The 10,943-nt window shown below is 56.8% G+C and overlaps 4 protein-coding genes across 4 annotated transcripts; 2 read left to right on the forward strand and 2 right to left on the reverse strand.

Moving 5' to 3' along the window:
• The first annotated feature begins 63 nt into the window (after positions 1-63).
• FA10DRAFT_268652 (hypothetical protein) lies at positions 64-2,720 on the forward strand. The gene is made up of 2 exons (XM_025522415.1): positions 64-468; positions 536-2,720. Exons 1-2 carry the CDS (start codon positions 122-124, stop codon positions 2,268-2,270), a joined length of 2,082 nt encoding a protein of 693 aa, XP_025375655.1. The 5' UTR covers positions 64-121; the 3' UTR covers positions 2,271-2,720.
• Positions 2,392-3,462, reverse strand: FA10DRAFT_280979 (putative RVS161-protein; the record flags this gene model as incomplete). The annotated part of the gene is made up of 3 exons (XM_025523658.1): positions 3,134-3,462; positions 2,525-3,072; positions 2,392-2,448 (listed from the first exon to the last, which is right to left on the reverse strand). Exons 1-3 carry the CDS (start codon positions 3,315-3,317, stop codon positions 2,392-2,394), a joined length of 789 nt encoding a protein of 262 aa, XP_025375656.1. The 5' UTR covers positions 3,318-3,462.
• Positions 3,463-3,983: 521 nt separating this feature from the next.
• On the forward strand, positions 3,984-6,548 carry FA10DRAFT_232916 (putative PMT4-dolichyl-phosphate-mannose--protein O-mannosyltransferase; the record flags this gene model as incomplete). The annotated part of the gene is made up of 7 exons (XM_025518926.1): positions 3,984-4,130; positions 4,196-4,240; positions 4,307-4,514; positions 4,574-4,682; positions 4,741-5,087; positions 5,149-5,733; positions 5,794-6,548. 7 exons carry the CDS (start codon positions 3,984-3,986, stop codon positions 6,546-6,548), a joined length of 2,196 nt encoding a protein of 731 aa, XP_025375657.1.
• A 428-nt stretch (positions 6,549-6,976) lies between these two features.
• FA10DRAFT_163893 (hypothetical protein) lies at positions 6,977-9,659 on the reverse strand. The gene is made up of 4 exons (XM_025518175.1): positions 9,177-9,659; positions 8,287-9,100; positions 7,951-8,216; positions 6,977-7,894 (listed from the first exon to the last, which is right to left on the reverse strand). Exons 1-4 carry the CDS (start codon positions 9,560-9,562, stop codon positions 7,102-7,104), a joined length of 2,259 nt encoding a protein of 752 aa, XP_025375658.1. The 5' UTR covers positions 9,563-9,659; the 3' UTR covers positions 6,977-7,101.
• Positions 9,660-10,943: the final 1,284 nt, after the last annotated feature.

Below are 10,943 nucleotides of genomic sequence, written 5' to 3' on the forward strand. Positions count from 1 at the left end.
AGGAGGCAGAAAGAAACACACGTGCGCCTGACGCGTCGCCGGCGCCGCCCTGCAGAGCAACACCACTTGCTCATCCTTTCACATCATTTTTGTGCGCAAGGATCAATTGACCGTTCGCAGAATGGCTGACGGCGCTGGCATGGAGTCCTTTTCCTCGTCATCTTCCTCGGCATCGACGTCGATGCGACCGACGTTTGATCAGCTCAATGCAGAGCTGTTCTCGCGCGGCTTCGTTCCCTCGCCGCTCGACGTCGGCGGGATGCGTTCCTCGTCGGTCAACCAGCTGGCCGACGCGCTTCACGCCATGCTTTCGCAGCGGCAGCAAGATGTAGAGTTCAGAGAGGCAGTCTCGGCAAAGAATCGAAGCCTCGCCTCGAGCCTGGAAAGGACGCAGAGATTTCTGGCTGAGGAAAAGGAGAGACGACTGGATGCGGAGAGAGGCCTGGAGGCGAGCAAGGCAAAGGTCGGGTGGGTTTGCGCGTGCCTTTGGCATATCCAGATGAAACCCTCCGTAATGCTAACATGGACGATGCAGCAACCTTACAGACTCGCTGAACACGTCACAGAGCGCGCTCAAGCAGGCGAGGGAAGACGTTCAAAAGTCGAGGAGGGACTTACATTCGATCAAGGCGCAGGCAAACCAGCACAAGGTGGCCTGCGAACGCCAGGTGGAGCGTCTGCGGGCCCGATTTGGCGAAGAGTCGATCAAGGCCATGAAGAGTGTGGTGCCAGAGGTGTACATTGTCCCTGGCACGGGCCACGTTTCGAAGTCGCAGGGCTCGAGAGGCATGGAGCGCATGCAGCTCGAGGAGCTGGAAGCGAAGCGATCGGAGCTCCTCGAGACCAACCGAGCCCTCAAGAGGATTGCAACGGAGGCCATCAATGCTGCGCGGGACGCCGACAACGCTCTCGTCGAGCTCATCCGATCCGAAGAGGGCTACCGACGACGACTGTCCAAGCTCCTCGGCAGCAGCCATGGCCTGGCCTCTTCGCAGCAGTCTGAGGCCAGTCTCGTTCCCCACGCCGTTCTTTTCACCAGGGACATCTTCCCGCCCTTGTTCCCTCTACCGTCCGACTACGCTGGAGAGGCATCGCGCAAGACGGATCACCCGGCTGCGCGCGCACTACGGTCGACCGTCGACTGCATTCATCTGCACCGAAAGACACTGCGCGAAGCCCAGACGGAAAGGAGCCTCACGCTCAGCGAGACACTGCGAACAACGAACAAGGCCGCCGCCGAAGAGGCTTCTTCCTCGTCCAGCAGCAATCGCTCCTCGACGGCGTCTGCCTCTGCCGACATCGACGCACCCGCGTCTGCGACTGCCTTTGCGGCGGCCAGGGGCCAGCCGAGCGCGTATGAGGAGCGCAAGCGGCTCGAGGTCAAGCTTGCCGAGACGCTGGCCAAGCTGAGCCAGGTACAGGCGGAAGCGCAGGCCGCAAAGGGTCGCAAGGGTGCGCACGGCGAGGCGGACAGCAAGGCCAAGGAACGGGAAGCGGAGCTGGAAAAGGCAAAGGAGGAGCTGGCGCATGCGCTCAACGAGGCAAAGATGGAGGCGCAGGGCGAGCGGCAGAGGTGCGCAAATATGCTTGCCGTCCTCGAAGAAGAGAGGCGAGAGCTGGCCAAGGAGAGGGAGGAGCTCGTGCGAAAGCAGGAGGCAATGGCGGGCGAGAGAAGCGTTGCGTGGGCTGAGATTGTAGATGCCAGGCGGCAAAAGCTCGGGGACGAGGGGCCAAAGGGCAGAGAGAGCCACATGGCCACGGTCGAGTGGGCTGCACAGTCGCCCAGCATCATCTCGTCTCACAAGCGGAAGAGCAGCCTGTACGATGAGGGCGACGAAGACGACGAGCCGGTAGAAGCGCCGACTTCGTCTTCACGAGCTGCGCCCCTGTCGTCATCACCGGTGAAGGACGACGTGGGACGACAAGCCAAACGTGCGAAGCCGATGAGCGAAGCAGCAGCAGCAGCAGCAGCAACAATGAATACAACAACAAAGAGGCCTTCGCTGCCAAAGGCGATGACAGCACGGCGCCCTCGTGAGCCATTGTCAGGGGGCGCAAAGCGAGAGCCAGTCTCGACAGGCCCCATCCGGCGCACGTCTTCGGGCTCGGGGCGCGGAGCCACCGCGCCGTCCGCGCCCGCTCCTCAACCAGCGAAGAAGACCGTCGCACCGACACCGTTTCCCCCTAGCAAAGCCACTGCCAAGACGAGCACGGCGGCACGGCGAGGAAGAGCAATCGAGCCTCTCGGAGTGGCGACAAATCGCGAGTGATCCACGGCTCAACTCCCTGTACTGTAGCACATTTTACCTTTTTATTCCAATCCTGTTCCCCATCAGCTTCTCGACCAAATTCCTTGCGACAACCAGGATGGCATTGCATGTAGAGACATGTCTACTGGGCCAGACCGCAGATGGATAGCTCCCTCATCTCCTGCAAGACGCCCTCGACCTGAAAAGAACAAACGGCAGACGGTCAGTGGACTTGCACATCGAAGAAAAGGAGACGAGAGAAGAACGACGCTCACCTGTGTGTCGAGCTGGCCATCGGCGTATTCCTCCCGGATGCCCTCTGCAAAATACCGCTGGACGCCGCCCATCTTCTCATAGCCCTCCTCTGCGAAGCGGGCCTGCATGCGCACCATGGCCTCAAACGACGGGTCGAGGTAAGGGATGCGGAGGTCGACGAGCTGGGGCAGCTCCTCGAGCAGCTGCTGATTCATGGCCTCAAAGATGACTTTCGCGTCCTCGTACTCCTTTTCCGCCCTCGGCAGCTTTGTCGCGTCATCGGACGGCTTATCGATGAGCTTGCGATGCCGAGAGCGGGCTGCATCGTAGTCGATCAGCTTCTTGTTGCGCTTTTCAATCGTCTTGTTGATCTCGGGAAAGTAGCTGCACAGTTTCCCAATGGGCTCAAGCACCGTCGCTCGGTACGGCGCATCTAGGTCGCGTGCCGTCTTGCTGTCGAGCTCATCGACGGCGCGCTTGTATGCATTGGCGGCCATGGCAGCCTCGGATGAGTCATTGTAGAAGCCATCGACAGTCTCTGCAATACGCGCCTGCGACGAGGCCAACGCTGCACCCAACGCCCCATCAGCGTCAGTTGTGCACGCGGTCAAAAGCCGTAACAGACTCACATCGGATGCTGTCAAGGTAGGCCTTTGCCTCCTTCTGCAAAGAGAGCGTCTCCTTCTCAAACTGCTTGTATCGCGCGTGCTCATCAGAAAATTCAGAGTCGATTGTCCGTTCCACCTGGCCCGTCTTTTGCATCAAAGTCGTCCCCGCCCTGTTGATCGACTTCTTGAAGCCGCCCCAAGACATGTTGGCGCACTCTCTTCTCCCCCGTCGGCGTCTAAATGGAAAGAGTGTGGGTATGTGTGTGTATAGCCTGACTGTGTGTAGGCGGTCGTATGAGCCGAAAAGAATTAAAGTCGAGAGAAGAGGGACAATTAGGTCGGCGGGGCAGTCTACCGACGACGACTACGACGACGACCTCGAGGATCGGACGCACAGCCCGTCCACGCGCCCCACGTGGACTCCGCTGTGTCTTGGTTTTCAAAAAAAGGCCGTGCGCCGGCAAGCGCGAGCTGGCTGGCGGCGGCTGGCTGTGTTTTTTGGGTTTTATTTTTATTTTTATTTCCTATTTCTTCCTCGTCTTCGGGAAGCCGCCTCTTGTTTCGCTTCGACCCCGACGTGACAGACGGCCTCGAGGACGAACAGGTAGCCCGGTATGGACCTCCATCAGACGTCAGCGAGGGCGCGCAAGGTGCCGGGAAACGTGACGAGCGAGCTCAGTGTCAGTGAGGGCAAGCAAGGGCCGCCGCACAACCCTTACTACGACCAGGATGAGGACTACGATATGGGCGACCCCTCAAAGGTAGGTGCAGCAATCGCTGTGCTTGAGCCAGATACCGACGGGGCTGACGATGCACGTTTATCAAGACACGGAGACGGGTGACAACGCCCGCCCCCCTGTCGACACACGCTATGTCGCTGAAGCAGGACGGCGCCATCATGTTCGTCCTCACAGCCTTTGCCGTTGCTGTCCGCTTCTACAAGATTTGGCATCCCGATCAGGTCGTCTTTGACGAGGTCCACTTTGGAAAGTTTGCCGCGTACTATCTGCGAAGAGAGGTGAGCAGTTCGAGCGTCTCTACGAAGGCTCACTCGACGCTGACACTGTTGCTTGCTCTCCTCAGTACTATTTCGACGTCCACCCTCCCTTTGCCAAGATTTTGCACGCGGTGGGTACAATGCAACGCCTTTTCGATATGAGGACAGAGAGAGCTTATTTTCAAGATCTTCCCCAGTTCGCGGGCTGGCTGGCAGGCTTTGATGGCAAGTTTGAGTTCGAAAACATCGGCGACAAGTATGTGACGGCGGGCGTGCCCTACATCAAGATGAGGGCTTTTCCCGCCCTCATGGGTAGCGCACAGGTTCCTCTCCTTTACGCCATCATGCGCGAGACAGGCCATGGACCAACAATCGGCGCTCTCAGCGCATGCCTCCTCATCTTTGGTGAGCATGCCGCCGATTCGCCTCCACTTGACCGACAGCTCACCTTGCCCTTGGCACAGACAATGCACACATCGCCCAGGACCGCCTTATCCTCCTTGATGCCGCCCTCGTCCTCTTCATGATGCTCAGCCTCTATACCTACATCCTCTTCTACAAGGAGCGATACAAGTGAGTTATTTCATAGTGTGAGAGGTTTTAAGCAACGCCTCCTGACGACGGCCAACAGCGCGTTCTCGGTCCGATGGTGGGGCTGGATGATGGCGACGGGCGTCAACCTGGCGCTTACGATGAGCTGCAAGATGGTGGGCCTCTTGACGTTTGGCACCATTGGATCAGCCGTTGCAATCGATCTCTGGAACTTGCTCGACATCAAACGGGGCTATTCGATGGACTACATGGCCAGGCACTTCTTCGCACGGGTGTGGGGCCTCATCGTCGTTCCTGCCTTCGTCTACATGTTTTGGTTCTGGGTTCACTTTGCTATTCTTATCAAGAGTGGCACCGGCGACGCATTCATGAGCTCGCAATTCCAGGAATCGCTACAGGGCAATCCCATGCTGGCTCAAGCTAAAGGTGGGTTAAAGGACCTTGCGCTCCTCGATAATGAGGCAGGATTGACTAATCGTTTTCTCAGAACTCCACTGGGGTGATCAGATCACGCTCAGGCACAGAGCCACCGAGGCACTGCTTCACTCTCACAATGACCGCTACCCGCTAAAGTACGATGACGGGCGAATCTCGAGTCAGGGTCAGCAGGTGACGGCCTACCCACACAATGATACCAATAACATCTGGCAACTCGTCCCTCCCGATCTCAGCCTCCTGGAGGACGATGAAGCGGAGAAGACGATAAAGCACATGGACCGTATTCGGTTGCTGCACGTCAACAGCGACAGCTTTCTGATGACCCATGATGTCGCCAGCCCTCTAATGGCCACAAACGAAGAGTTTACCACCTGGCCGGCCAACGACTCGAGCCGGTTCAACGACACTCTCTTCGAATTCACCATCGACGGACAGAAGGAAGGGTCAAAGAAGACGTGGAAGAGCAAGAGCACCTGGTTCCGCTTGATCCATGTCCCCACCCGCGTCAGCCTGTGGACTCACACCGAGACGCCCCTGCCGGACTGGGGCTACGGCCAGCAAGAGGTCAACGGCAACAAGAATGCTCTCGACCGGACCGCCCTCTGGTTCGTCGAAGACCTATGGCCAGACCAGAGTGAGTGTATCTGGAAAGACTAATTTTGACTCCATCACTTACCTTCTGACTCTGAAACAGCCGCTTCAGACTTTGAAGAACGCAGCAAGCCATCCCCCCCGCGCCAGGTCAAGAAGATGAACTTTTTCAAGAAGTTTATCGAGCTGCAGCTCCAGATGCTCCAGCAGAACAACCACCTTACGCAAAGCCATCCGTACGCATCGGGCCCCATCAATTGGCCATTTACGCTCCAAGGCATCAGCTTCTGGACAGACAATGACGCCCTCAAGCAAATCTACCTCGTGGGCAATCCGGCCAGTTGGTGGTTGAGCGTCCTCTGCGTGTCTGTCTATGTCGGCATCATGGCAGCCGACACAATGGCCCGCCGAAGAGGCTTCTACCCAATCCCTACTTCGATTAGAACGAGGATGATCAACTCCGTCGGCTTCTTTGTCCTTGCATGGTCGTTCCACTACCTGCCGTTCTTCCTCATGAACCGGCAGCTCTTCATTCACCACTACCTGCCCGCCCACGTTTGCGCGTGCCTCGTCATGGGGTCCGTCTTCAACTTTATTGCGACCGAGACGGTGAATGGACCGCTGTCTCGGCCCGGACCTGCGCTCCTGAGCGATCGGCTGCGGATGAAAGGCACGCTGCGTCGCACAACACTCAACGAGATCCCGCGGCCGGTCAAGGCCATCGCCGGCGGCATCGTAGGCGTCGTCATTGTCGTCTTTTGGCACCTCGCTCCGCTCACATATGGCGACGTGGGCCTGAACCCAGACGAGATCCAGGCGAGAAAGTGGCTGCAGTGGAGCCTTCACTTTGCAAAGTGATCGAGTCGAGACGAATTAGAAAAGTAAAGAAAGAGCTGGCTACGCACCTCGTCCAAGTTCCCTCTTTCTATCCTCTTCCCACTCTTTCGCAGCAACCACTGCGGACTTTGTCGCTCTTGTGTGGACGTCCTTACTTCTGTCTTGTAACGCTTTGAGGCCGCTTCCTCTGATGGGCATACTCCTTCCTTTCCAAGGTCCCATTGTTGCGTAAGAGATTGAGAGACTGTACAAAGGAACGCAACTTAGAATGAAGAAAGATTTCAACCGGAGTGAGAGGGGGACGAAACACTTGTGTTCTACCCATAGGTATTCCTGGCGTTAAGAAAAAGGAAGAAGCACAGCAAAAAACGAAGAAAGACTACCAGAGGAGGGAACAAAAGGAGAAAAGGAAATGGATGATAGAGAGGGTTCGAGGGTGAAGCGATGGACACTACGAAAGGTGTTGGGGGTAAAGAGACAAAGAGGAGATTGTCCGCTGCAGAGGAGAGGAGATCAAAAGGACAGACTAAAGAACAGGTTGCATTGTCGTGATTGTTGAATATCGGATCATCTCTCAGTTGATACGTTTGATGGGATGAAGCAGCACAGGTGCTCGGCAGACGTCTTCCCTTTCCTTCCACCCGAGGTACATTTCCTTCGCGTGGGCGCCATCGTAGTAAAAGGCGCTGTCTCGCATTACCTTTTCGTTTGCTTTCTTGTAGAAGTCGGGCCGGTTGATGCGCGCATGCAGCACCTCGGGATCCCAGTGGTGGCGAAAGTAGACGGGATGCGGGGCAAAGACGCCCTTGAAGGGCAGCGGGAGGTTGTGTGTAAAGCCCGCTTCTGGATAAAAGGAGTGGTCGTGGGAGCTGGGGAGCTGCGAGTGCAAGACGAGCGTTGTCGGCCAGGCTTCGCAGTGTAATGACTTCTTCGCTTCCGCATTGACGACGTTCATGGCGTCGAGAAGGGACCGCGACATGCGCATGTTCGTCCCGATCGACGCTCTTCGGTGCGTGGCCTGTCCTTGCGGGTAGTTCTGCACATCGTACTCCCAGTACCAGCCAGAACCGCGAGGGTCAAAGATGGGACCCAATGTGATAAGGTCGGCCTCCTCGCCTCGGCCGTCGAACAAGGTCCGATTGTCGGCCCAGTTCTCTTCCGACACAGTCACGTTTCGCACGAACCAGGTGTCGTACTTGTCCAGTCCCACAATCTGTGGCTCCTTCCGAGCATATTCTTCGACACCCTCAAAGAACTCGAGGTAATTGCCGATGTAGCGCACGTCCATCTCCCAGTTGTAGATGAAGTCGTACTCCTGGTGATCGAGATAGAATTTTTGCAGGGCCATCAAGCAAGAGCGGTAGGAACTGCCGAGAAAGAGCATTAGCAACCCTGATGCACTTGACCCCTCCGCTGGACTCACCTCTGAGCGATCATGTGGTTGAGGAACTTCCCCGGCAAGCCCGGGTAAAGTGCACACATCTCGTCCTCGGTCCACAGCTCAACAAGACCCCAGAACTCGCGCGGAACGCTGGACCTAAGAACGTTGAGTCTGTCCCACTCGGATGTAAAGACGGAGAGGTGTCGGCCGTGCACCTCGACGAGAATTCGCACGTCATAAGGCGTGTTCGGGTTGTTCAGGGAAAGCTCCGAGATGAGGGCCCTCATGTTGAGGATGTCGTCCTCACGCTGAAAATGCAATCTCGTCGTCAATTCCAATCATTTGGCCGTTGTTGTGTGTCGGGCCAAGCAAACTCACCCAGACATAGCCCTCGTATGCCCTCATGACGAGGGCGGTCCTCTTTGTTTCTGGGTTGGTCTTATACCTGGGCAATACGTCGCCGTCCTCCTTTTCCTCCTCAATGACATCAGCAATAGGACGGCTGGTAGGATCAAAGGTATCGACACCCCCGGCTCGTCCTCTCTCCCTCTCCCGCTTCTCAAAGCAGCCGTCCATCAAGGCTCGCCAGTCCGGGAAGCTCTTAGGACCCAACTCCTCCGAGCGGACATTGGCGCGCCACATTCGGTCCCTCAAGAACCTCTCCCACTCATCCTCGGGCATGCTTGCTGGCTTGCGCGGACCGTAGAGCGAGTCTGTGTTGTTGTAGTCATTTGTCTTGCGGACCTTGGAGGCAGCAGCCGCTTGGCCGCTCTTGACGGCCTCAGCGGCCGCCTTTGCATCTTTGTAGACGGGCTTGAGGTTGTCTGGATCGTCGTCATACATAGCCTCCTTTTCCTTTCTCTGGGCTTCCATGTCGCCGTCGACATCGGATCGGTAAGCGATGCCCAGAGCCTCATCAGTGTACATGCCGTAGCGATCACGATAGGTGTAGCACTGGGTGGGGTCCATGCCAACCAGGTGATAGTCGCCAACGAGGGGAATCGGGTGCGTTTCAGGCGTCTGGTAGATGTGCGCAGGCGCCCTGGGAATGGCCTGTCCCCTGCGTGGGCCGGGGCACGTCCCCATCTTTGTGGGCTGGTCCGGTGATGGCTGCGAGGAAGGCTCTTGGTGGATTGGCTCTGGAGCAGGTCTTGCTGCTCTTTGCGGGGAAACCACTGGGTATGGGTCCACTCTGTCGTGGGCGGCGCACGAGCGCCGAGTCAGTACGGCCTCTTCACACAAGCCATATGCCTCCATGCCCAACTCACCTATAGTAGGTCATCTCTCTCCATTCTGTCCACATCGCTCCGAAGAGGCCGAATCCAGCCAGTGTCCCAAAGAGGATGACAAAGACGACTGTCTTCCATCTTCGGAGGAGAATGCCCAGTAATCGCTGAAGCATGATTGGGATCGATATCATGTAGTATCCCCCGTATCGTCCGAGGTTGAGCACGAACGTCCCCGGCTGGCCCGGATTGGGAACGCTGCCGCCGTGCGGTGGGGATCCCGGTCTTGAAGAAGGAAGCGAGGAACCAGGTGTATGCGGTAGCTGGTGGAAACGGTAGGGAGGTGGCGGAGGGTGACCGCTGCTCGATCCAGACGAGCCTGGGGACATAGATGGGGAGAGGTAGCTGTTGCCCTTTTCTGAAGTCATGGCCTTCCCGTCTTATATGAACGCAAAGCCTCCTCTTCCTCCTCCTCTTCACTACCCTCCCCGGTCCTATGCAGTCCGGTGAAAGGATTCCTGCCCTTCTCGGCCTACTTGGAAACGTTTCGTGGAGCGCTCCCTGCTGCGACCAAACGCGCTCGAAGCGGCGTTCCTCGTTTCCAAGGAGCGCGTCTGCAAAGAATGGGAACAGGGAACGTGCCGAGCGGCGAGAGCAAGGCGGGGTTGGTTGTCCAACTTGAGCGAGCGAGTGCCGTGAACAGGGGAGGGTTAGGAGAAGGGAAAGGGGAAAAAATGACCGACGAGGCGAATCGGACTGCCAGACGCGCGATGGACGAAAGAAGATTCGCCGCGTGGCCACAAAATACAAAAGTCTAGAGCGCTGTCTCCCTCTTTGCCCGCCGCCGAGCTGCAGGGTTTCCTGTTTGCGATGTGCTCGAACTCGAAGTCTTTTTGACCCTAACAGCCGGTGACGGGGCGCAGAGGTCAAGATTGTCGATGATGCGTCGAGAACCAAGGAGTGATTGACGGGGTACCGAGGCCAAAGTAATAACAGAGACGAGCGCATAGCGCTGGGGTCGAGAATTCGCAATCCAATTTTATGATCAATTTGCAACTTTCTAATCAGAAAGACAAGGACTGCTGACCTGTCGCGACCGTTGGAGTTCTTTGGTTACGCCGATGAAAACCCCTGCTGATCTCAAAGGCGCTTCAAATTGTCAGTGAACTGCCGTCTGCAAAGCTACCAATGTTAAAGGCTGGGAGTGATTTTCCCCTGTCCAAGAGCGCTGCGCTAGAAGCAGTGTATCCTTTTTAAATGAAATGAAGAGGAGACCTTGCTTGCTGCAGAGTAGGACCTGACAAGCGGACGGACGTGCGCACGTACCGATTCGAATCGCAGCATGCGCATGCGTGAACGATATACGACAATCCTTCACGGCTCGGTGCAGGCTAGGGGGTCTTTCTGCAAATTAGAGTCAAAAGTAAGCTCTCTCGCAGAAACATTGATTCCTAGCCTGGTCTCCGTCTTTCTCGGAGGGAAAATGTAGAAGAGTAAGGAAAGCTAGAGAGACTTCGGAGCTCCGTGTGTCTCTTCTTCGTCGCCTGACCTTTCGTCTGGTTGAGGGTCCACGCACATGGGTCGTGCAAGAAGAAGGCGTTGATCTCGTAGGCCCTGGTGCGACTCAATATTGGCGATGGCTATGAGAGTGAACTTGTTCGGGCACTCATACTCTTAGGGAAGCTCTTCTGCTCAATGTGGCGAGCCCGACGGCACAGAGAGGGCGTTGCTTGCAATTGTACCACATATCCTCTCACCTTTGTTACAGACAACAGCCACCAAAACGAGTCCAGCAAAGTCCTTGATTGG

Source organism: Acaromyces ingoldii (assembly GCF_003144295.1).
Source record: "Acaromyces ingoldii strain MCA 4198 unplaced genomic scaffold FA10scaffold_5, whole genome shotgun sequence".
In the NCBI taxonomy this organism is placed as follows: Eukaryota; Fungi; Basidiomycota; class Exobasidiomycetes; order Exobasidiales; family Cryptobasidiaceae; genus Acaromyces; species Acaromyces ingoldii.